General features: G+C 43.6%; 3 protein-coding genes across 4 annotated transcripts; 1 reads left to right on the top strand and 2 right to left on the bottom strand.

Annotated features, from left to right (window-relative positions):
* Positions 1 to 3,117: 3,117 nt before the first annotated feature.
* Positions 3,118 to 7,743, bottom strand: LOC139565839 (ATP synthase subunit gamma, mitochondrial-like). Of its 2 annotated transcripts, XM_071386446.1 has the most exons (9): positions 7,620 to 7,743; positions 6,946 to 6,980; positions 6,628 to 6,759; positions 6,010 to 6,217; positions 5,733 to 5,876; positions 5,475 to 5,539; positions 4,348 to 4,503; positions 3,956 to 4,052; positions 3,118 to 3,338 (listed from the first exon to the last, which is right to left on the bottom strand). In XM_071386446.1, the coding sequence occupies exons 1-9, from the start codon at positions 7,658 to 7,660 to the stop codon at positions 3,335 to 3,337; spliced, it is 882 nt and encodes a 293-aa protein (XP_071242547.1). In that variant the 5' UTR covers positions 7,661 to 7,743; the 3' UTR covers positions 3,118 to 3,334. The 2 variants fall into 2 exon arrangements, with proteins under 2 accessions (XP_071242547.1, XP_071242548.1); XM_071386447.1 differs by lacking the exon at positions 3,118 to 3,338 and having other exon boundaries at positions 3,952 to 4,052.
* A 34-nt stretch (positions 7,744 to 7,777) lies between these two features.
* On the top strand, positions 7,778 to 13,715 carry LOC139565838 (DNA/RNA-binding protein KIN17-like). The gene is made up of 12 exons (XM_071386445.1): positions 7,778 to 8,005; positions 8,290 to 8,384; positions 8,559 to 8,602; positions 8,745 to 8,867; positions 8,964 to 9,148; positions 10,471 to 10,519; positions 10,635 to 10,692; positions 10,816 to 10,933; positions 11,040 to 11,159; positions 12,904 to 13,003; positions 13,146 to 13,246; positions 13,377 to 13,715. The coding sequence occupies exons 1-12, from the start codon at positions 7,892 to 7,894 to the stop codon at positions 13,437 to 13,439; spliced, it is 1,170 nt and encodes a 389-aa protein (XP_071242546.1). The 5' UTR covers positions 7,778 to 7,891; the 3' UTR covers positions 13,440 to 13,715.
* An 8-nt stretch (positions 13,716 to 13,723) lies between these two features.
* Positions 13,724 to 24,498, bottom strand: LOC139565837 (inter-alpha-trypsin inhibitor heavy chain H2-like). The gene is made up of 20 exons (XM_071386444.1): positions 24,290 to 24,498; positions 23,991 to 24,020; positions 23,368 to 23,406; positions 22,231 to 22,403; positions 22,005 to 22,109; positions 21,617 to 21,779; positions 21,122 to 21,358; positions 20,888 to 21,004; positions 20,513 to 20,681; positions 20,173 to 20,298; positions 19,811 to 19,992; positions 19,405 to 19,590; positions 18,567 to 18,706; positions 18,221 to 18,393; positions 17,826 to 17,960; positions 15,266 to 15,379; positions 14,988 to 15,189; positions 14,664 to 14,836; positions 14,375 to 14,486; positions 13,724 to 14,173 (listed from the first exon to the last, which is right to left on the bottom strand). Exons 1-20 carry the CDS (start codon positions 24,380 to 24,382, stop codon positions 14,023 to 14,025), a joined length of 2,820 nt encoding a protein of 939 aa, XP_071242545.1. The 5' UTR covers positions 24,383 to 24,498; the 3' UTR covers positions 13,724 to 14,022.
* Positions 24,499 to 24,971: the final 473 nt, after the last annotated feature.

Genomic DNA, 24,971 nt, shown 5'->3' with positions numbered 1-24,971 from the left:
CAAAGATACGGACAACACAGAGCTAGCGGGATTTTCCATGCACCGGCAGAATAGAGATGCACCTCTGGTAAGACGAGGGGTGGGGGAGTATGTATTTTTGTCAATAACAGCTGGTGCGCGATGTTTAAAATTAAAGAAGTCTCGAGTTATTGCTCACCTGAAGTAGAGTACCTTGTGATAAGCTACAGACCACATTATCTACCAAGAGAGTTCTCGTCTGTATTATTCGTAGCCGTCTATTTACCACCACAAAACGAAGCTGGCACTAAGACCGCTCTCAACCAACTCTATAAGGTCATAAACAAAGAAGAAAATGCTCACCCAGAAGCGGCGCTCCTAGTGGCCGGGGATTTTAATGCTGGCAAACTTAAATCAGTTTCACCAAATTTTTACCAGCATGTCACATGTGCAACCAGGGAAAAAATAATCCTAGACCACCGTTTCTCCACACACAGAGATGTATACAAAGCTCTCCTCTGCCCTCCATTTGGCAATTCTGACCATAATTCTATCCTCCTGATTTCTGCTTACAAGCAAAAACTAAAGCAGGAGATACCAGTGACTTGCTCAATACGGAAGTGGTCAGATGACACGGATGCTTCACAGACTGGAATATGTTCCGGGATTCATCCAATGGCATTGAGGAATACACCACCTCAGTCATCGGCTTCATCAATAAGTGCATCGATGATGTCATCCCCACAGTGACTGTACGTACATATCCCAACCAGAAGCCATGGATTAGAGGCAACATCCTCATCAAGCTAAAGGCTAGAGCTGCCGCTTCAAGGAGCGGGAGACTAATCCGGACGCTTATGAAATCCCGCTATGCCTTCAGACGAACCAATCTACTACACCGGCTCTGACGCTCGTCGGATGTGGCAGGGCTTAAAAACTATTACGGACTACAAAGGGAAACCCATACACGAGCTGCCCAGTGATGCGAGCATACCAGACGAGCTAAATGCCTTTTGTGCTCCCTTCGAAGCAAGCAACACTGAAGCATGCATGAGAGCACCAACTGTTCTGGATGACTGTGTGATAACGCTCTCGGTAGCCGATGTGAACAGAACCTTTAAACAGGTCAACATTCACAAAGCCGCTGCAAGGACGTGTACTCAAAGCATGCGCGGACCAACTGTCAAGTGTCTTCACTGACATTTTCAACCTCTCCCTGACCGAGTCTGTAATACCTACATGTTTCAAGCAGACCACCATAGTCCCTGTGCCCAAGGAAGCGAAGATAACCTGCCTAAATGATTACCGCCCCGTGGCACTCACGTCGGTAGCCATGAAGTGCTTTGAAAAGCTGGTCATGGCTCACATCAACAGCATCCTCCCGGACACCCTAGACCCACTCCAATTCGCATACCACCCCAACAGATCCACAGATGAAGCAATCTCAATCGCACTCCACACCCCACACCATTACTCATATAGGTATGTGGTTGCAAAGGGAATCAGTGTATTGACAGCGTGATTTGCCAGGCAGGATACTCTGAGCGCAACCCAATACAGAAATTTGGCAGTGGCTTCTGATTAAATTATATTGTCACAGAACCACTTGTTGCAATTTTGATGAGGCTCTCTTGTTCAGATATCGGTAAGTGGACTGGAGGCAGGGCATGAAAGGGATAACGAATCCAGTTGTTTGTGTCATCCGTTTCGGGAAAGTACCTGCGTAATTGCGCACCCAATTGGCAGCAAGAGCCTCTCAGTGGATGCTGCAGTGTACCCAAGTGGGTCGGTAGTAACTGCTTGCACGCGCATTACCACTTCCTGTCATGGCTTTTGCGCCATTAGCACAGATACCAACACATCTTGACCACCAAAGTCCATATTGATGTCACAAAGCTGTCCAGTACTTTAAAAATATCCTCTCCTGTTGTCCTGGTGTCCAGTGGTTTGCAGAAGAGGATGTCTTCCTTAATTGCCCCCCCCCCCCCCCATAAACGTCACGGACAAATACTAGAAGCTGTGCCAGGCCCGCCACATCTGTTGACTCATCCAGCTGTAACGCATAGAATTCACTGGCTTGTATGCGAAGCATTAATTGTTTCAAAACATCTCCTGCCATGTCGCTGATGCATCGTGAAACAGTGTCGTTTGATGAAGGCATTGTCTGTATAGTTTTTTGGGCCTTTTCCCCCAGCCATATCGGCGGCAGCAGAATAGTATGGGGCTTGCCTATCCTAGCCACTCAGTAGCTCACCATAGACGCTTCTAGCCCCTTCTCATTAATGGTATCTGTTGCTTTTATACATGTCTTAAATCTCGCTCAAAAAACTCCCATGGCTTATTTTTCAAATGGGCAAATTTTGTCTCTAAATGTCTGCGCAAGGGTGAAGGTTTCATCGAGTTGAGATAGTACTTTTGCACATATAACACACTGTGGTTGAGGAAAGGCACTACTCCCAATAAAAGTGAACCACAAATCAATGTAGTTATCATATTTGCGCCTCTTCGATGGTCCAACATCCGTCTGTTGTTCAGTGCTTTCCCGGGTAAGGGGGCAGTAGCTCTTCAGCTGCATCAGATTCACAACTGTCAGTGTCCATGCTATCTGGGCTAACAACAAAGGTAGAATTACTGATGCTAGCATTGGATGTGATCGTGGAAGCAGAACAACTTGCGTCGTCGACAGGTGCAAGTGTAGTACTGCTGGTAGTAGCAGTACAACCAGTAGAGCTGGTATGTGTCTCCATGGATGCGACCTTACTTTATTTATCCATTTTCGAGCAAATGGAATGAGCAGCATCATAGCGAAATTCCTGCGAGAGTAACGGTTAATGTAATTGGATGTTAATTGTTTGACATTGTGTTATTTCACTGAAGACTAGATGGTTTAATTTTAGGCAGTGAAACGAGGCTACTTAAGCGAGAGATAAAAAATAAAATTTCACCCAAATGTATAAATGGACTGTTTGAAATGAGGGGGGAAAAAAATAGTAAAATGTTTTTATTTGAAATGTATTTTGCGTACCCCAGTTCGGGAATAACTGCCATAGACTATAGCCTATATTTGGAAGTGCATTTCCATTGTTCAGGCAGAAGGAAAACAAAACCTCAATGTAAAATTGTAGCCTAGGTTAATGTTCAAACATCTCAACACTCATCTTTTTCATGGTCACAAGTAGGATTTATTAGAACTAGTAGAACTAGGAGGACATCTGAAGGGGACATGTTTCTCTGTAAGAGGTTTATTTTTTCCCCCATATTTTTTTTACAAATAGAAGCACAAATGTTCATAAACTCTCGACGACAGCCGGTTGAAGTACTTAGAAGCATGTATGCCAGAACCACTGGCGAAGGATGGCAGGAGGACCTCGTCCATTTATCTGAAACCACAGAGAACAAACACGCACTCAGATAAACGGGATGAAATCAAAACACTCAACCAAAATATCACAATAAATGTGAGGGAATAACAGGCTTTCTAACCTGCTTTTAACAAAACACAGGATACATGATCTCACACACTAGGCCCTAGAGGGAGCAATTCTATCTTAGACTACAGTGGGATGCTTTCCGCATAGGCCTGGACTAAAAAGCACTAGCAGTCTCCTTTGAGCATAGCACATTTTTCTTCTTCCTTTCTGTGTCCAGTGAGTGTATCCTAGGGGCTGTTACCTACGATCACATGATTTACGTCCTGATACCAACATGAGGGGTTGGAGTGGAGTAATAAGGTTGACAAAATAATGGTTAGTGAACAAACTTTAAAAAAGAACTCTAAATGTTTAATGACAAACAATGGGTGTGCTCATGCAAGGAGTCAAGTTGGGGATATTTTCAAAGATGTAGGTAACTAATCAAGGTTAAGAATGAGTGGGGTTGTTTTGTGTGTGGGGAAAAAAACATTACTGAGGGACAGATCAAACACCAAGGGAGAGAGAGTGAAACAGAGAGAGAGCGAGATGGGCAGAAAGAAGCTGACATCGTGAACAGTACTCACAGGGCAGCAGCTCCAGAGATGATCTCAATGAGCTCCTTGGTGATGACAGCCTGCCTGGTACGGTTGAAGGTGAGGGTCAGCTTGTCAATCATCTCAGCTGGAGGGGAGAGAACAGAGCCAGGGTTGATATGAATCAGAGAACAAAGCCATCAAAGTGCAGGCACACAGACCTGGCAACCAGATTAGCTGATATTGTAATATCAATGGCAACCCTAGAAGCATTACACTAGGTCAATCAAGCAGTAAAGGGAGACTGAGGAAGATAATCACAAAGGACTACAGCTACTGTGTGTGCTATGAGGCAGGCAGGAAGACTACAACTTAAAAGACAAGTGAGGAAGATGAGCAATAAGCCAGTTGTTATAGAGGCTGGGGAGGAGGAAGATGCTCACAGGCGTTCTTGCTGGCGCTGTCCATAGCGGTCATCCTGGCACTCTGCTCGCTGGTTGTGGACTCCTTCATGCCAAAGTAGATAATGTTGACCAGGGCAAACTCCTGGTAGTTCCTCAGCACGTCAGCATCAATGTCATCATAGATGCCCATGTTCTCTGTTACAGAAGTGGAAAAAGAAGACGTATGATATCAGTCGGCCATTTTGTGGGGCATACATCTTAAAGCAGTCGGTCGATTTTTATCCCCCTAGTCGATTGACGCACCGGTGCGTCAACCTAATTAACCAAAAACAACCCCATCAAAATCTGTCAGTTTAAGTTGGAGATAAGTTTTTTTTGCATTGGATGCAAATCTCAATCCACCGCATCCGCCGATGTAGCACTTCCACATTTGCAGTGAAAGGTGGCAGATCATGAGACATCCCGAAAATTGTTATTCTCGTGAAAACGTCTGTAGCGTCCAAACGGTTTGGCCTGCAAAACTATTATGAGCCCTCTGGAAAGGGGACTCTTACAAACACAATAGCGTCTTCGTTTTCCTCAACCCCCCCACAAATGTCAGGAGACTCACGTGAAGTCAGTACTGTCGATGTGCCAACTTCTGTTTGGTAGCGTCTGAACCGTTTGGGCAACAAACTAATAGGACCCCGACTGCTGAAAGGAGATTCTCACGAACACGAGGGCGTTCTCCGTTTTGCTCTATGACCCCCCCAAGTGTCATGGGACTCATCTGAAGGTAACCGGTACTACTTTAAAAAACTAATGGAAGTATATAGCTAGTTTTGTGCCTACCCCGCCCCAAAAAAACATACACATTTTTTTATTTATATTTCCTAGATTTAGGACAGATACTTCAAAACCTTGTTGCTTATGATTTCTTTTTGGACTGCCCTTTTTGCCATGTATGAATGTGTTATTCAATGCATTTCCTTGGGCTTTAATAGTCAAGGCCAAAATCTATATTATTTGTATATATTATTTTGAAACCTAAAGGGGTCTTAACATTTTAAATCAAATAGCTAAATGATCCATAGTATGACCATCTTAAAACAATTCCATTTGTCAGCTTTGCACCCGACGACTTAGATTAAAGAATTAAAGCGACCTTCAAACCAATGGTGTTGTACCTGAACTAGCAACAGTATCAATGGAGAAGATGGGCTTCTCATCAGTCTTGTAGGAGATCACAGACCTGAATGGGGGAAAATAACATCCATTCAAGACTTGTTCTGATAATTGGCTATGTACTTTCAAGGATAAGGATGGGACTAAACTGTTTGAATGGGAAGATTCACGTCAAGTAATCTCCTTATAGTGGCTCAACTAAGAAACCGTTGGAGGAGACAAGACACTGAAATGTGGCTGTGGAAGGAGTCAATCCATACCTGAATCTGTTGTATATTACAGCACCCTGGTCAAACTCATAGCCCATGTTGAGCAGCTCTGTGGCGACGATGGAAGCATCAGTAAAGGTGGGGGGCTTGCGGCCCACCTCTTTGCAGCTGAGCAGCAGGTAATTGCCATGTGTCCTGGGTTGTGAGGAGGGAGGGAACACTGTTGTCATGGTAATAAACTAAATTCCAAAGGAAACCACTAGAGTGGACCTGTTGCTGTGGGCATCATACAGTAAAGTGGCTGTATTTCTTGATTATCATTCTGTACCTCTGCAGGATGTTCCTCAGCTTGTCCCCCACATTGACTACCATCACCTCCTTGCCCTCGCCGGTGAGGTTTGCAATCTTGGCTTTGATGGCCTTGGCCACGTTGGAATGGACGGCGCCACAGAGACCACGGTCAGACGACACACCGATCAGGAGGTGCTTGTTGGCCACTCCCTCTGGGGCCTTGATCTCAGCCTTCTCGTACAGGGCTGGGGGACAGACAGGCAAGAGAAGAGGGACCATCAACAGGTTTGTTGAATGCCATTGGCAAACACCACAAAAACATTTCCAATAAATGTGTGTGAAACGACCGTGACAGTACAGGGATAGTATTCAAGAAGTGCCTCAGTACCAGGGCTAATTTAGGATCAGGTCTCCTCTATCCATGTAATCTTATTCATTATGATATAAAAGGCTAAACTGATCCTAGATCAGCACTCCTACTCCAAGACTATGAATACAGGCCCTGACCTACCCCTGCCTTCTCACTATAGAGGACCATAATAACAGACAGTGATGAACTTCACATAGAAACCATCCATTCCCTTAGACTTTAGTGTGTGGGATTATATAGATAGAGAGATAGAGATAGAGATAGAGAGAGAGCGCAATGACATACCCACAGCACCATTTCCATAGACGCGGGCGGGCTTCAGCTGCCTCTCAGCGCGGGCATACTTAGCAGCGGCCACCATCTTCATGGACTTGGTGATCTTTTGGATGTTCTTGATGGACTTCAAACGGATGGTGACTAGAATGGGAAAGATGGATGCCACTGACTGACTAAACATTTGAGATTCAATAATATTGAGATACACAACTACAATATCATCATGATTCAAAAGTTTCACTTGAGCTTCCTCTTTAAAGTCTTATGCACAAGGGTGAATTTTATGTAACACAGAGTAGTTAAAGAGATGGCAAGATAAATACTTACTGTCCTTCAAGGTAACCATGTTCCTGACCTGCCCACTACAAAACAAATAGAATTAGCTAGGTAAGTCGCTCTGGATAAGAGCGTCTGCTAAATGACTTAAATGTAAATGTAATTTAGAAACATTATCATTGCAAGTTCGCAACATAACGTGGACATCCTCAATTCAGGGATTATAAACCATTTGCCTCCCAATACAAATAGCTAGCTACCTATAAGCGAATGAATGTTGTTTGTACAACTATACTAGCAATCAGTTAGTTAACGTTATACTAGAGTCCATGTCACCAGATAACAGTTAGCATGTTAGGTTTATCCAGATAATGTATGCTAACTTAGTGGGAGGGACAGTGAATTTGACAAGAACTGAACGCTGTCCTGAAAACATCTGGCATCGTACGAATTACTAAAAGGACCATTTAATCAACGTTAGTTAGTTGTCACACACTTCAATGACATGGTTAGCAAGCTAATGTCAGTTTAGCCTCCGTCCGGCTGAACCTGACCATTCACTCTGCACCACACACCATCTGCGGCCTGCGGGTTAGCGCGCCCTTGCAATGTTTTACATGGCTCGTCAACGCATACGGCGTACATATTTGTCATATATGTGTACGACAGCACAATGCTCAAAATCCTGTTGTGAAATATACGTAATTTTGCTAACAAAACGTTACCATTGTGGGAGGAACACCAACGCGCTGGTCCTGGCGAACATAATTACTTCGATGAAGGTCAGACTCGCAGGACTGCGCAAGCGCAAGTAAATGGCAAGATGTGGACGAAAAAACAAACCTCGCGTTACTTCAAAGTACACGTAAATTGATGACGAAATACACACAGAAGCGGCAGATTTTTAGGAGGAAGGAGAAGAGCGTAATAACAGTGGAACGTGTTCGAGGATTATTTCGAATTTAAATAATTTATATGTAGACGATTATTATTTGACATGGGGAAAGAGGGTTTTCTAAGCCCAAAGGCGATCGGGAATAGGATCAAAGCAAAAGGTCTTCAAAAATTGCGATGGTATTGTCAAATGTGCCAGAAACAATGTCGAGACGAGGTAAGAAAGATGGCTAACTTAGCTAAGTTAGCTATCTAACGTTATATAGCGTAACGTTTGGAATATTTGCTAGTAGGTGCAAGCCAAATGTTGCAAGCGTCCTAAACGACCAACTCGTTGGGACAGAATGTAAATTAACCATGTAAGTTAGCGACCTAGATAGACTGTATTGTCCTCAGGAAAGTAACGATCAGGGATGTCAGAAGTTAGGTTCTACACACTAACGGTAACGCCCGGGACAAGAGCCAGTTTAGGTTGAACTAGCTTTCCCTTTCTGCCCATAGAATGGCTTCAAATGCCACTGCATGTCCGAGTCCCACCAGAGACAGCTGCTGCTGGCCTCGGAGGACCCCAACAAGATCATGGACAACTTCTCACAGTGAGTCAATCTGCATTTACTTAGGTCTGGCTGTTGGTATGTCGTTTTCTATAACACTGTCTCCCCCCAAAAAATTTAATTACATGTCAATAATGGTATGATAATGAGTCAGGCGAGGTGTTCCACCAGTGGACTTATTTGCATTCTCCTCTCTCCACTCTTCCTCTCACCAAGGGAGTTCAAGAATGACTTTATTGAGCTGATCAGAAGACGCTTTGGTAATATTTGATTTCTTCTGAAACTATATATTATATGTGCATGCAATATTACACTAGCTACTTATAAAGAGACTGTAAGACAAACCTCAACCTGACTGAATCTCTCTCTCTCTCTCTCTCTCTCTCTCTCTCTCCCCTCCAGGAACCAAGCGAGTGCAAAACAACATTGTCTATAACGAGTACATCAATGACAGAGAGCATGTCCATATGAACTCCACCCAGTGGGAGACTCTCACTGAATTCACCAAGTGGCTGGGGAAAGAGGGTACTGTCACGCTCATACCCCTTAGAACAGAAGTTATGTGTGTTTGTCTGTGTCTGTCTGATCCCTGACATTGCTGTGTCTGATGACTTCTCCCAGGTTTCTGTAAGGTGGACGAGACGCCCAAAGGCTGGTACATCCAGTACATCGACCGCGACCCAGAGACCATCCGGAGGCAGGAGGAGCTGGAGAGGAAGAAGAAGCAGGACCTTGATGACCAAGAGCGCAGTGCCAAGTTCATAGAGGAGCAGGTCCGCCGGGGCCAAGGAGGCAGGGAGCCAGAGGTGAGAGAGTACCACTACTGCCCTCCTCTGACTAGGAGGTCATATTACACTCTGTCTGCTGAACAGGGACTGGCCAAGGGTTCTGTTTACTAGGGATGTAATGATTCACTGATGCGCATCGGCACCCGGTACAAATGTTTAAGATACAGTGCATCATAAAATCTATTTAAAATTATACAAACCCCCAGTTCACTAACGTTTTTCCAAAAAGACCTCTAATCTTTTGTGACTGAATTTGTGTGTCCTTTCCTCCAGTAGCCTATGCATGTCAATTCATAAGACAGTCATTGATCTCCAAGTCAGATAACGGGGCGGCAGGTAGCCTAGTGGTTAGAGCGTTGGGCCAGTAACCGAAAGGTTGCTAGATCGAATCCCCAAGCTGACAAGGTCGTTCTGCCCCTGAACAAGGCAGAACAAGGCACTGTTCCTAGGCCGTCATTGTAAATAAGAATGTGTTCTTAACTGACTTGCCTAGTCAAATAAAGGTTAAATTAAACAAATAACAACTGCGCACAGAGCAGCTCGCACCCACGAGAGCCTATCCCTGATCTAATATTCGTATATCTGTGCGGCACAAGCAGCATTCAAATGCTTGTAAAATGGCAATGCCGAATCTTAGGCTTTATTAGTTGGGTGACAAACAATATAATTTGTTGAGTCATTGTTACCAAATGCACTGTAGAAAATTGTTTTACTGGAGTTGTATAGGCTACCGGAGTGGACACAACTCTCATCTTTCTGATTACACATCTAACTTCCGATTGGGGCTTTTCGATTGCCAGGTTCACCTTAAGAAATAGTTTTGGTGGTTTTGCTTTAAACAATCAGTGCTTTTTGTTTTTTTTACATGAACAGGTTAAAGTTGTAATTTCATAAACATTTTGCAAGCCGCAATGTAGGCCTGTGGTCGAAGCGGGAGAAGAGCAGCTCACCTGTGTAAAGTTTCAAACGTTCACAACCATTCAATTTTGAGACGGGGGTAAAATCCAAAGCTGCGTTATATTAATTTGTTATTTCAGCTCATTTCTAAAGATAAATATTGACATTTTACGAGCAAAAAAAAAGACAAATTAATAAGTAGGTGAATGAGATTTCAAAAGTGTGGGGACAAAAAGCATAAATTCCTCTCCTAATCAGATAGTGGTAGATGCTCAGTCTGCCCTCTGGCTCAGCTCAGGCGCCTACACACACCATACATCATTCTCACGCACACACAGCTCAGAGATGTAATCTCCGACAGAATTCACATCCCTACTGTTCAGCAAAGATACTGTTTACCTATGACATGTCATGGAATCAAAACAATCTCCCTCTTTTTTCAGGAAGCACCGGTTTTCACTGAGTTGAAACGAGAAAGTGAAGAAGAGAAAAGTATGTTTTTATTTTTTATATAGATAGCTCATGATGCATTTGGTCAGAAATTATGCTGATTACACCGTTATGCCCGCTCTTCTCTCACTGGTTATATTTCTGATTTATATTTCAGTTACCTTCAATCTGGCCAAGGGCTCCTGTTCCTCTGCGGATGGCCCATCTAAAGCCAGGTACAGTAATCTGAAGCTCAGTAAGAATGACTCACCATCATCAATGGCAATGCAAAAGTAAAATGACTGTGGGGATTTCACTCTTTCACTCAGATTAACACTGTGTCTACCTCTTCCCCTTAGTGTGGCCCTGGGTCCCAGTGCCCTGAAGGCAGCCGGTTCAGGGAAAAGGAAAGATGCGCCCTCCACCTCAGAAGCCAAAGAGAAGAAGAAGAAGTCAGCCCTGGATGAGATCATGGAGGTACGGTTTCCAGTTCTCCCTCTCAGATCTGACTTGATGCACTGTCAAGTTAACTCTGTGTTAAACACGTGCGCATGTAACCCTTTGTGAACTGCGTTATGTTCAGATGGAGGAGCAGAAGAAGAGGTCTGTGAGAGCGGACCACTGGCTGCACCCCGGCATCGTAATCAAAGTTGTTACCAAGAGACTGGGGGAGAAGTACCACAAGAAGAAAGGAGTTGTCAAGGTAACACATTAGTTTCACACATGAATGATCATATACAAGGTGGGTGATTGGGCCAGTTTTGTGTTCTAAGTAGCTTATAAGAGGTTTATAGTCAATAGAAGAATATCATACAGTTGAAGTCGGAAGTTTACGTACACCTTAGCCAAATACATTTAAACTCCGTTTTTCACAATTCCTGACATTTAATCGTCATAAAAATTCCCTGTCTTAGGTCAGTTAGGATCACCACTTTATTTTAAGAATGTGAAATGTCAGAATAATAGTAGAGAGAATGATTTCTTTCAGCTTTCATTTCTTTCATCACATTCCCAGTGGGTCAGAAGTTTACATACACTCAATTCGTATTTGGTAGCATTGCCTTTAAATTGTTTAACTTGGATCAAACGTTTCGCGTAGCCTTCCACAAGCTTCCCACAATAAGTTGGGTGAATTTTGGCCCATTCCTCCTGACAGAGCTGCTGTAACTGAGTCAGGTTTGTCGGCCTCCTTGCTCGCACACGCTTTTTCAGTTCTGCCCACAAATTTTCTATAGGATTGAGGTCAGGGCTTTGTGATGGTCACTCCAATACCTTGACTTTGTTGTCCTTAAGCCATTTTGCCACAACTATGGAAGTATGCTTGGGGTCATTGTCCATTTGGAAGACCCATTTGCATCCAAGCTTTAGCTTCCTGACTGATGTCTTGATGTTGCTTCAATATATCCACAAAATTTTTATTCCTCATGATGCCATCTATTTTGTGAAGTGCACCAGTTCCTCCTGCAGCAAAGCACTCCCACAACATGATGCTGCCACCCCCGTGCTTCATGGTTTGGATGGTGTTCTTCGGCTTGCAAGCCTCCCCCTTTTTCTTCCAAACATAATGATGGTCATTATGGCCAAACAGTTCTATTTTTGTTTCATCAGACAAGAGGACATTTCTCCAAAAAGTACGGTCTTTGTGCCTATGTGCAGTTGCAAACTGTAGTCTGGCTTTTTTATGGCGGTTTTGGAGCAGTGGCTTCTTCCTTGCTGAGCGGCCTCTCAGGTTATGTCGATATAGGACTTGTTTTACTGTGGATATAGATACTTTTGTACCTGTTTCCTCCAGCATCTTCACAAGGTCCTTTTCTGTTGTTCTGGGATTGATTTGCACTTTTCGCACAAAAGTACATTCATCTCTAGCAGACAGAACGCGTCTCCTTCCTGAGTGGTATGACGGCTGCGTGGTCCCATGGTGTTTATACTTGCGTACTATTGTTTGTACAGATGAACGTGGTACCTTCAGGCGTTTGGAAATTGCTCCCAAGGATGAACCAGAATTGTGGAGGTCTACAATTTTTTCTGAGGTCTTGGCTGATTTCTTTTGATTTTCTCATGATGTCAAGCAAAGAGGCACTGAGTTTGAAGGTAGGCCTTGAAATACATCCACAGGTACACCTCCAATTGACTCAAATGATGTCAATTAGCCTAACAGAAGCCATGCCATCTAAAGCCATGCCATAATTTTCTGGAATTTTCCAAGCTGTTTAAAGGCACAGTCAACTTAGTGTATGTGTAACTCCTGACCCACTGGAATTGTGATACAGTGAAATAATCTGTCTGTAAACAATTGTTGGAAAAATTACTTGTCATGCACAAAGTAGATGTCCTAACCGACTTGCCAAAACTGTGGTTGAAAAACGAGTTTTAATGACTCCAACCTAAGTGTATGTAAACTTCCGACTTCAATTGTATGTATTTAGGCTAACAGTTGTGTGTTGTAGGAGGTGCAGGATAAATACACGGCCGTAGTGAAGATGATTGACTCAGGGGACAAACTGAAACTAGACCAGAGTCACCTGGAGACAGTCATCCCGGCACCAGGTAACCTAGTTCTCGCCACGGTTACACACACATGTCCACAGGAAATGGATCATTTGCAAACTATACATTTGACTTGATATCTGTAATCTGGCCTGTTATTTTACCAAATCGAATAATCAAATCTAACTCATCTGTCCCACAGGTAAACGGGTCCTGGTTCTGAACGGTGTGTACAGAGACACAGAGGCCCTACTGGACTCCATAGACGAGAGAAAGTTCAGTGCCACCCTCACACTTGACTCGGTAAGGACCAGGCACAAAATGGCTCTCGTCGTGCATCAGTTTCTACCATTTGGTGGTGGAATAGATGTTTGGTTTAACTGCTTTGAATGGTTCTTATTGTCTCATACAAGGGTGTGTTTTACTTCCTCAGGGTCGGATGAAAGGGAGGAGGGTGGACGGGATCGCCTACGAGGATTTCTCCAAAATGGCCTGATCTATCATGACTTCCGTTACATGACAGCGTAACCCAAGAACGCCTACCTTTTCCACTGAGAGGCCCATCAGCTGAGAGACTCTACTGTGTCAGAGTTACTTTCTGTAAATATCCCGGAATGCATTTTCTATGGAGCTATCACTTCCTGAGTTAGCCGAGTAATGAGTAGGGGGGGGGAAAGTTTTATTTTTATTTTGTATTGTTATTTAAATGGTTCTCTACAAATACATTTTAATGTTGTAATATTACTTATTGAATAAAGTACAACACAATTGACCTATGTATTGATTGAAAAACATTTGTATTTTGCCATGTAAGATGAGGTCTGAGAAATACAACAGTCATTGGAATGTTCTGGTTAAGAAGTGCACATAAAGTTCAAAGCCGGCAGTGTAGTCTTCATGAAAATAAAGAAACATTCACACAGCTATACATACTGATACTGCTTTTTATAACGTTTTATAAAGAGAGAGAGTTGTCAGACAGTCCCCTGTACCTGAGGAATAGGATATCCCTTATAACTACGCCCTGTCTCTGACTGCCTGGGTTACATGGTACCCCTGTGTGCCTTGCGATTGGTCGCTCAGAGCGGGAGCGGCAGGAAGCTGTCGAGTCGCGGGACGATGTAGTTGGTGTAATGGCCGTCGATGAAGCCTTTGCCACTGTTGTGGATGAACCAGCAGAAGACGTCAGATCCACGTTTATTATCCCGCCTGTAGTCCTTCTGCCAGCCCCTGTCACACATGTCGAATAGTTAAAACCTCATCTACAAACCTCACTGTTAGCACTCCTATGCACTGTGTGATATGGCGGAAGGATTACCTGAACAGAGATGAAGTTTACTGACTGAGTATGTGTGACGTGCTGATGTTATTCCTAAAATGGTGTGTGGTTTACCTGGCAGCAGGGATGTGCATAAGAGTGTGTGTTTTTACCTGGTGACGACCAGCTTGTTGCCCTTCACCTCCATGGTGGCCTCCTTCTTCAGAGGGTCAGCTCCCTGGTGCAGGTTAAACACCCTCACCTCTGGCTCCTGGCCAAACTGACCTACACACACACACACACACACACACACACAGGTCAGTGAAACCTAGTGAAGTAGGCTGTGATTAAATATAGGGATACTGTTGCAGGATTCACTATAAGGGTGATGTAGGGTATCTTGCCACTATATGTCAACTAATTTAATTAGCTTATAACATTATTGTATTATTGGTGACCTACCTATAAGGCCGTGGGCCTGAGAGGAGTACTGGTTGTTGTTGGGGATATAGAGGCCCAGGAAGTCCACGTGGGTTGAGTGTTTCTTCCACACACGATGTAGCAGCACCATCACAGTGATCTTGTCATCCACTGTCACCATCACCTTGGAGTCCTTCACTATGGAAACCTTCACCCTGAAACACACAGAGATCATAGCATGTGGTTAAAACAGGGAACCGTGTACTTTTGAAATGTACTTTTTTTACCTTACCATAGTAAAACAGGCTGATGGTGCCTGACCAGCGGTTCGTGTGTGTCTATGTGTGCGGGTGTGCATGTTCCTACCTGTCCTGGGTGATGTCGGCCGTGGCTCCCCAGGTGAAGGAGTGGTTGTTCCTGCCGTCAGTCAGGTCGATACGGTCGGTGGTGACTGACACCCTGATTCCATCAGGCTGGTAGAACACTGAGATGGTGCCAAAGTACGTGTTCACCTTCTCCTTCTCCTCCACCCTCTTAGAGCCAACCAGCTGGCCATTCACCACCACACCTAAAGGACAAGGGTGGAGGATAGAGGTAAGAGGACACAAGCACAGACACACACATTTTTGCATGCACACACATACCTGCACCGGGGTCTGACACCAGATTGAGGATGTGTCCAGGCTCTGAGTCGATGTTGAAGCAGACGTCCATGTTGTTTTTAGGCAGGTGGACGATGAAGTGAGGGTCGTTCTCCACTGTCACGCAGAAAACACACAGACAGACAACCGTTACTATAGTGACACAATGGACATGAGAATATTACCCACTGCAAAATTGGCAGGTAGGGAGGTAGGCGATGTTGATGGCCCAATGCAGCTGTTTTTATCTCAATTTGAAATTATTTCTGGGTAACAATTCAGTAACTTATTGTGATTGTTTTCAATTAAAATGGTCAAAAAGAGACAAAAATAGTTACATATGGACAGTACCAAAACAAATGATCTAATGATTCTGTCTCTTTGCAGCAACATCTGCAGTACTGGGATGGTTGTATCCCCCATATGTATAACATTCTATTGGTTGCAAGAATTTTGTATAGTATATCCAGCGTTGTTTTCTGTATCAGTTCATAAACCATGTGCCATGGAATCAATACATCGAAAATCTCTTCCCAACTATTTTGCAATCTATATGGAACAGCTGTCATTTTTTGGGTTCTTAAATTAAACTGGTATACTTTTTTATTTATCACAATTTTCTTTAGCCAATTTTGTTCTTTAATGCCGACAGACAAGTTCCTTACTTCCTCCCCATGCCACTTTCCTCTTTCATTTTTGTGGTAATGCTGCAATTATTTGGTTGTAATTTTGAGCACAGCAGACATTTCCATATGTCTGTGTTAGCTGCATGTGTGACAACCCCGTCAGTCCTATTTAGGATATAATTTACAAAGATTATACCTTTTTTAAACATTCTTTCCAAAAATATATATTTTTTATCAATTAGTATATTTGAATTTTACCATAATATTTGTTGTAATATTTGTTCTGTCTTTTCTGAAATTGCAACCAACTTTCTATGGCTTGTTTTAAAAATAGTGATATTTTGGAGATGATTTCATTTCCAAATTACCGAAAGTGAGAGGTTGTAATCTGAGTAAAGGGAAAAAGGCCATTCTTGAACATGAGGTAAGACATCCTTACTAATCTGATAGAGAACCAGTTCGGATTTAAGTATAACTTTTGAATGACTGAAGCCTTTATTGAGAGGTCTAATGCTTAATATTTAATCATTATTGTCCTCCGAATTCATATTATTTATATAAATAGGCCCATTTAATTTGGTCTGGCTTGCCGTTCCAAATAAAATTGAATATTTTTTGCCCATATACCTTTAAAAACAAGTTGCTATGTGTACAGTAGTCAAGGCCATAAGCAAATAGGTAAACTGGGATATGACTAGAGTTAATGAGGGTGATTTTTCCACAATAGACAGGTATTTTCCTTTCCACAGTATCGAGATCTTATCTATTTTGCTAACTTTCTATTAAAATGCATTGTAATGAGATCATTTCTTTCTTTCGGGATATGAATACCAAGTTTGTCCACTTCACCATCAGACCTTTTTATTGGTAAATTACACAGTAATGTAAAAGTTAAATTTTTTTGTGATCCAATGCATAATATGGTACACATCATAATTTGGTTGTAATCCAGAGAGGTTTAAAAAAGTATCGAGATCATCTTTGTGGCTGTGGAGGGATTCAAATTGTGGATTTAAAAGAAAACATGAATCATCAGCGTACAATGACACCTTTGTTTTTAAGCCCTGGATTTCTAGGCCATTGATATTATTGTTGGATCTGATTTTAATATCTAACGTTTCGATGGCCATTGTTTTACTCCTCTTGACAGTTTAATACTTTCTGAGAAGTAGACATTATTTACTATTTTACACCTAGGGTTGAAAATTGAAATATTCCAGGCATTTATATATAAATTCCAGTTGTACTTTATTAAAAGCCTTTTCAAAGTCAGCTATAAATATCAGGCATGGTTTTCTATTGTTTCCCGTTTCCAGTACTTGTCTTATATTATCTCCAATTTATCGTCCATAGAAAACCTGTCGGATTAGGATGAATAATATCCGACAATACCTTTTTAATTCTAAGCGCTATGCACTTTGCTAGAATCTTTGCATCACAACACTGAAGTAAAATAAAATGATTCTTGGCAAAATACAATTTCTCAAGCAAGAATTTAGCTAGGACTGTCTGGGAGTGGTCTGAGAGAGGGGCCTAATTGGAGGAGCCTAATGGGAAGGATGTGTAACCTGAAAACTAGCTGTTATAGGCAGAGAGGAGTGCAAACTCTCTTCGTTATTGGTCTATTAACTTATATAGCCAGGCAGTCCAAAAACCCCACCCAGAAAAACAAGCTGAAATTTCAGGCAGACTTTTCAAACAGCTCTTTCACTAACAGTACATTATCATAATATTCACAATTTCACAGAATTATTCCAACCACATAGTGTGGAAATATATATAAAACACAGGATATTCACATTTTTGTCCACACTGCCCCTTTAAAACGCAGTGTATGGCTATGTGTGTGTTATTACGTATGGTGATATGGACAGGTAGAGAAGTATTATACTGTAGCACAGATGTGTATAGAGGTGTGTGTGTGTTGTTATTGTCACCTATGGTGATGTGATCTGGTAGGGGCCTCTCGGCGTGGCTAGGGGGGGCAGGGGTGGTCATCTGGACCCAGGGGGGGATGCTGTGAACCATCTGCACTGGAGTCCTTCCTCCGAGAGCAGCCATACCAGATCCTCCTACACACACACACACACACACACACACACACACACACACACACACACACACACACACACACACACACACACACACACACACACACACACACACACACACACACACACACACACACACACACACACACACACACACACACACACACACACACACACACACACACACACAGCGAGTTTGGGATAGCTTCATTCACTCTCTTGCACTCATGTACATTTACAAGACCCAAAAAGGAGGGACTCAGGTGATTTTGATCAGGCACCTGCACAGCAGCCCTGTTTGGGGTCCTTAGGGGAGTCAGCAAGCAGCCTCTCCTTGGCATCCTCACTCTCCACCAGTAGGGCAGTGAGGGGCGTGACAAACTGGTGCTCCACAGCCAGGGTCAGGATCCTCTGGGTGATCTTCCTCTTCTTACCAGCAGTGGGGGCCAGGGACCTGCAGGGAACAGGGATATAACATTCACAAAATGTTACTCTGTGTGTTTATTCATGCTCTGTATTCTGTATCGAAGGGCTGGCAAATTATAGCACAAGCTTTGTATTCACTCCTTAGATTGAAAATAACGATGTGTTAAACTCTCTCTCTCTCTCTTTCTCCCTCTCTCTCACCTCTCAGCCAGTAGCTGGTTGACAGTGATGTAGGCCCACATCTGTCTGGCGAAGCCAGTGAAGGCATGCTGCTGCTGGGCCAGCGCAGCGTCTAGCTCCAGGTAGTCTGCTTCAGTCTGTAGGGACAGGTCCAGACGATCCTGGGAGGAAGAGGGGGACAGAGAGAGGGTAGGACACAGGTGAGTGTGTGTACCTGTGCATGTGTGTGTATGCAGTGGTGTAAAGTACTTAAGTAAAACTATTTGAAAGTACTACTTAAGTCGTTTTTTGGGGGTATCTGTACTTTACTTTACTATTTATATTTTTAACAACTTTTACATTTACTTCACTACATTCCTAAATAAAAGTATGTACTTTTTACTCCATACATTTTCCCTGACACCCAAAAGTACTTTTTAAATTTTGAATGCTTTGCAGGACAGGAAAATTGAAAATTCCCCCACTTATCAAGAGAACATCCCTGGTCATCCCTACTACGTCTTATCTGGAGGACTCATTAAACAAAAATGTTTTGTTTGTTAATTATGTCTGATTGTTGGAGTGTGCCCCTGGCTATCTGGTTTGGTTAATATAAGCAATTTCAAATTATTTATACTTTTCCTTATACTTTTGAAACTTAAGTACATTTTTGCAATTAGATTTACTTTTGATACTTAAGTATATTTAAAACCAAATACTTTTAGACTTTTACTCCAGTAGTATTTTACTGGGTGACTCACTTTTACTCGAGTCATTTTCTATTAAGGTATCTTTACTTTTACTCAAGTATGACTTTTGGGTCCTTCTTCCACCACTGTGTGTATGAGTGTGCATGCGTGCATGTGTATGTATGACTCACAGCGAATGCAGTGGTGAAGCTGTTTAGAGTAGTGGACTCAGAGGGCAGCACCTTCCCAGCCACCACCAGCTCTGAGCCACTGAAGTATTTGTCAAAGTGGTTCTGGGTGACGTCAGAGACAGAGTCCTCTGAGAACTGAACCGTGATCTTCCTCAGGAGGGGAGACGAGACCTGGCTGTAGAACCGCTGGAGGGGGAGAACGGATGAGGGAGGTCAGAGATGGTGGTGAGAGAGGCAGTGAAGATAGAGTGTTTACACAAGAATAGGAGGAGAATTCAGAGGAGAGGTAGTCATACAAAGGGGGATGAGCAGAGGGAGGGGATGGAGGAGGAGTAGTGATACAACTGGATGCAGGATTAGGGAGAGAAGGATGAATGGGAGTTTTAGGGACAGGGGTCTGTCGTACCCGTATCTGATCTGAGGCGTCGTGGCTGGTGTAGATCCTCTGGGCCACGCCCCTATTCTCCATGGCGATGCGTTCCAGGAAGTCGTAGTCGACATCGAAGCCGATGCCCAATGAGAAGAGAGAGAACTCCTCCCTCATGACCTTCTTCACATTCTTCTGGATGGCGCTGAGCTTGATCTCTCCTACACAGAGAGGGAGAGATGGTGGATGACGGTAGCACAACAGTATGAAGGGCAGTACATCACTAGAGGTTATTAGATGGGGTGTGGGGGGGGAAATGAAGGGGGGTGAAGTGGTATTAGGTGGGTGATGAAAAGTCAGTCAGTGTCAGTTTTGGGATCAGCAGCGGTGTGATGTCTCACCGACAGTAGGGTCTCCATCAGACACCAGCATGATCATGGAGACAGAGCGTGGGTCGATCATGCCCTGATTGGACGCCTTCACCAGCATCTGCACCGCCCTCATCAATGCCTCGTTGATATTGGTGCCTGGATCGGATCAAAGGGCAGTGAGAGCCAATCAGATACACATCCAGACAACCTTTCGTTATCCACCACTCTGTCCTCTCTTCCTCTTTCCTCTGTCTCTCCCCATTACTTAATTCCATCCAACCTTCTACTTCCTTATACTCCTCCACATCGCTCTCTTTCTCTGTCGCTCTCTTTCTTTCATCCCTCCCTTCTTTCTCCCCCCTTCTCTCACCTCCGTTGGGTTTGATGTTCTGGATGTATTTCTTAGCTTCAGCCACCTGTATGGTGCTGCCTGGAACCAGCTCCTCACTCCAGCAGCGCACGTTGTGGTTGAAGTCAACAATGCTGAAGTAGTCATCCATGGTCAAGTCATCCAATATGGTCTGCATAGCCTCCACAGTCTGAGAGAGAGTTATAGAGCAAGAGCGAGAGAGATAAAGTCATAAATGAGATTGGACAGTCATTTCAGTGCAGTTTCACAGAATACCCACATGAGGACAGTGTTGCATTTGTCAGGCAGGCTCTGCCGGTTGTGAGAGAAGAGAGATGTACGACTGATGGGGCACATATTGACCCCTGTGAGTTTTTCTATGGTTAAATCACACACCTGCTTCATCTTGACTCCCCACATAGATCCACTGACGTCAATGACGAACACAATGTTTTTCGGAAGGGGGGAGAGATTGGCCGGGGCGAAGAAATGCACAAAATGCCCGTCAGAAACCTAGGAGAAACAGTGAAATAACAGTGACCAATACTTCCTGTATTACATTTCTGTTACAAAGTAAAGAGACACAAAGACTGTGTTACTGCGTGTGTTTCTGTCAGTGTGTGTACCCACATGTAGTTCCCCGGCGTTGCTGTCTCTCAGGACGTCGTATTTGACGGTAAAGATGCCATCGATAGCGCTGGTGGTGCAGTTCTCACACTTCCTCTGCTGCTGGAGCGAAGGCTTGAACACCACGTGAGCCTTGTCCTTCGAGGAGGTGAGTTTGGACATGCCACTGAAATGCTCTCCCAAGGTGTTCGGTGTCTCCACAGAGGCGATGCCGTTGGGCTCATAGATATACACATCCACCTGCAGAGAGACAGGGAGAAGGCTCAAATATGCTGACACAGAGGCACTGACCTATCAAGTCGTTAAATACCACACACAGGCACGCACACAGGCACGCACGCACCACACACACACACACACACACACACACACACACACACACACACACACACACACACACACACACACACACACACACACACACACACACACACACACACACACACACACACACACACACACACACACACACACACACACACAGGTAAGCTCTCTCACCTGGAACTGGGGCACCAGTCGTCCAGGCTGCAGGTATAGTGAGTGTTCATAGAAGCCCAGCTTCCTCTGCATCATTTCCTGGTAGTGCAACTCAAACTCTATCTTACTGCCGGGAGGCACGTGGACCTCCGTCTTAAAGGTCTCCATGTCCTGGGAGTTAGCCCTGTGGTGTAGGATTACCAGCTCTAAAGTCAGTCACAGGACACTAGAAAGGTCTTATGCAACAACAATGTCTGTTACACACAGCATAGACCATTATGAATGGCATAGGATTCATAACGGTCAAAAAATGGGTGGGAACCCATTTCCTTGTATTGTCCAAGATGTCATTCTTCAGTATAGCTACACTAGATACCATAGCCATGGTGCATTGTGGGTTGTACGGTACCTGACGAGGCCTGCGGCCTTCCCTCTGGCTCTAGCCTGAGCGTAGAGGTTCCTAGCCACAGTCTTCTCCTTCACTGAGCCCACAAACGTGATCCCATTCACATTCCTAACAACAGGACACAACATAGTCTCCAGCTCTTTCCATTAAGTCGAGGATTGTATTTCAGTGTGATTGTGATTGAGAATTGAGATTGTGATTTTTATTGTGATTGAGACGGTTGGCTCACATGGTGAAGTTGGTGATGAAGGCTCGTTTGGGGATCTGGACGTTGAAGCCAATGCTCTGGGCATTTGGACCAGAGTTGACCACAGAGCTCTTGACCGTGGTGTGGCAGAACCGCGACGTAATGCGGCTCTCCACCTTGTAGCTCTTAACTGTGATGTCATCACCCCGGATGGCCTACAGAGAGAGGTGGAGCACGTGAGACTGACTTTGGCTGTGATGTCATCGACTAGGGACAAGTGCCGTTGCATAGAAATTGTGAGTCAAGCTCTCTACATCTTTACATCTAAACCACATAAAACAAGTGGTTTAGGGACACAGCATTTTTTTCCCCTTCTACAAATCTGAATATCTGACAGAAAAATGGATAGGAAACATGTTTCTCTGGAGTATCTACTTATACACTGAGTATAAATAACCTTAAGAAAACCTGCTCTTTCCATGACACAGACTGACCAGGTGAATCCAGATGAAATCCTTATTGATGTTACTTGTTAAATACATTTCAATCAGTGTAGATGAAGAGGAGGAGACAGGCTAAAGGATTTTTAAGCCTCGAGACAATTGAGATATGGATTGTGTATGTGTGCCATTCAGAGGGTGAACAGACAAAGCAAAATATTTAAGTGCCTTTGAACGGAGTATGGTAGTAGATGCCAGGCGCAGCGGTTTGTGTCAAGAACTGCAACGCTGCTGGGTTATTAACACTCAACAGTTTCCTGTGTGTATCAAGAATGGTCCACAACCCGAAGGACCTCCAGGCAAATTGACACACCACCGTGGGAACCATTGGAGTCAACATAGGCCAGCATCCCTGTGGAATGCTTTCGACACCTTGTAGAGTCCATGCCACGATGAATTGAGTCTGTTCTGAGGATAAAAGGGCAACTCAGTATTAGGAAGGTGTTCCTAATGTTTGGTATACTCAGTGTATAACAGGCTGAGAATTCTGAGAAAGAAAATGACACATTTTACCACAGAAACGTTAAATGGATGTAGCAACTGCAGAGGGAAGTCAATAACCTGTCTGTCAGAGGATTCTCTTCAAACAGGACCATTGATTAGTAGATAAGAGGACTAAACTCTGTCACAGTGGACAGAGGGGTCGAACATCAAGCAGAGACCGGAGAGAGAAACCTACCTCAAAGTCTTCTTGCTCCTCACTGGTCAATATCGCCCTCTGGAAACACACAGAAACAATCAGCTCTGTACCAATCAATCAAGTATTTTATCAATCTCTTTTTACATCAGCAGTTGTCACAAAGTCCTTTACAGATACCCATTCTAAAACCCCAAATAGCAAGCAATGCAGATGCAGAAGTATCTGTACCGTCCCATACTGCCCTCGGAAAGAAGTTTCATATGTAACAGTAACTATAGGTAGGTGGTAATGGCATAACAATTCTATAGACATTCTAAATAAAAATGCTGAATTGTCAGTAAGCCTATATTGACCTTATAGGACTGTCATTGGGTTCAATCCATTGACCTCTCCATAACCCCTTTATCAATAGTTCAGAGGTCAATGAAGCAGACTGCTTGCTTTTACATGTTGTTGGTATTCTATTTCTGTAACTGGGCAAAACCAAAAACCCACCTCAAGACAGGATAATTTCCCTCATAATATGTTGCATTATTGAATCAATGTCATGTTGAATATAAGAAATGCAGATTATTAACAATTGTGAATAGCAAACTATGACATTATATAACATTAGTTCAGACAAATTGTTTGGAAAAAAGAAAAGAAGAGTTTCATCTCACCTTAAATCGTCCATGTTGTTCCTCTAATGACTGGTAGAACAAAAGGGCCGTTTGTAAAATAGAGAATAAAAGTTGTGCATTAATCAGTCACATGGACGTCATATAAAATATAGTTCTGTTAAAGGAACGTTTGATAGAGAGAAGGCTGTATCTACACACATTTGTATTTGTATTTTTAAGGGTCCCCATTAGCTGCAGCTATTCTTCCTGGGGACCATCAGCATTAAGGCAATTAAGACACATCTATAAAACAAATCTCGTTATCGTATAACAGTTGATATTGAAAAATATGAACTCACCGTTTCCGTCTCCCACTCTCCCTCGACCACAAACTCAAAGCAGTGGGTTTGGTGTAGCACCAGCAGGCCTACGAGGAGAGCCAGGCGTCTCATGGTTCCAGGCCTGTATGTGGTGCCTGAGGTTTAGCACTCCCAAATATAGTCCTTCAGCCGGGACCCAAGAGGCAGCAGAGAGATCCCAAAATGAGGGTTAAAAATCCACTGTGTGCTGATAGAAGCTTGGCCCCAGTCAATATTTGTTGTGTTTCACGTAACCCGGAGAGGGAAACTTTGAAACTTGACCTGCCGGGTAGGAGGGTAAATACAGCATATTTGGGATCATACAGGTTCGGTTTACGGCTGGATTTCTCGTTGATTTATGTAGGCCTGAAGCCTGCAACACGCACAGACAATCAGAACTGGGTTTCTAATGCTGGTATGTACAGATTTAAACGCTGGCATGCTGTAGCAGTAGTTTCCTCTCTCTATGTGATCATAATAATACCTGTGGATTGGCCACGTGCAGTGGAGCTAACGTTTGGACTTTAGACAGAGTTCAAACATTCCATTTGGCGCCACTTTTGGCCATTTTGCATGGCAATCACTGTGAGGTCACGTCAATTCCCTTTTTTCTGTGCAATAACAATAGAACAAAAACAGAAATAGAGGGAAAAAATGTACCTTTGGCACCGTTAAAGGAATA

Source organism: Salvelinus alpinus, chromosome 37 (genome assembly GCF_045679555.1).
Source record: "Salvelinus alpinus chromosome 37, SLU_Salpinus.1, whole genome shotgun sequence".
Classification (NCBI taxonomy): domain Eukaryota; kingdom Metazoa; phylum Chordata; class Actinopteri; order Salmoniformes; family Salmonidae; genus Salvelinus; species Salvelinus alpinus.
This window is presented reverse-complemented; position numbering and strand designations above follow the sequence as displayed.

Excerpts from the sequence above, each read along its gene's own strand:
- LOC139565839 (XM_071386446.1), bottom strand. The coding sequence starts at position 7,660 with ATGTTCGCCAGGACCAGCGCGTTGGTGTTCCTCCCACAATG. Across the intron at positions 6,981-7,619 it reads TTGGTGTTCCTCCCACAATG|TGGGCAGGTCAGGAACATGG; the intron begins GTAACGTTTTGT and ends TTTGTTTTGTAG. Across the intron at positions 5,540-5,732 it reads GTAATATACAACAGATTCAG|GTCTGTGATCTCCTACAAGA; the intron begins GTATGGATTGAC and ends TCCCCCATTCAG.
- LOC139565838 (XM_071386445.1), top strand. The coding sequence starts at position 7,892 with ATGGGGAAAGAGGGTTTTCTAAGCCCAAAGGCGATCGGGAATAGGATC. Across the intron at positions 9,149-10,470 it reads AAGGAGGCAGGGAGCCAGAG|GAAGCACCGGTTTTCACTGA; the intron begins GTGAGAGAGTAC and ends CTCTTTTTTCAG. Across the intron at positions 10,520-10,634 it reads AGAAAGTGAAGAAGAGAAAA|TTACCTTCAATCTGGCCAAG; the intron begins GTATGTTTTTAT and ends TTTATATTTCAG.
- LOC139565837 (XM_071386444.1), bottom strand. The coding sequence starts at position 24,382 with ATGAGACGCCTGGCTCTCCTCGTAGGCCTGCTGGTGCTACACCAAACC. Across the intron at positions 22,404-23,367 it reads AGGAGCAAGAAGACTTTGAG|GCCATCCGGGGTGATGACAT; the intron begins GTAGGTTTCTCT and ends CTCTCTCTGTAG. Across the intron at positions 21,780-22,004 it reads AAGGCCGCAGGCCTCGTCAG|GGCTAACTCCCAGGACATGG; the intron begins GTACCGTACAAC and ends CCTACACCACAG.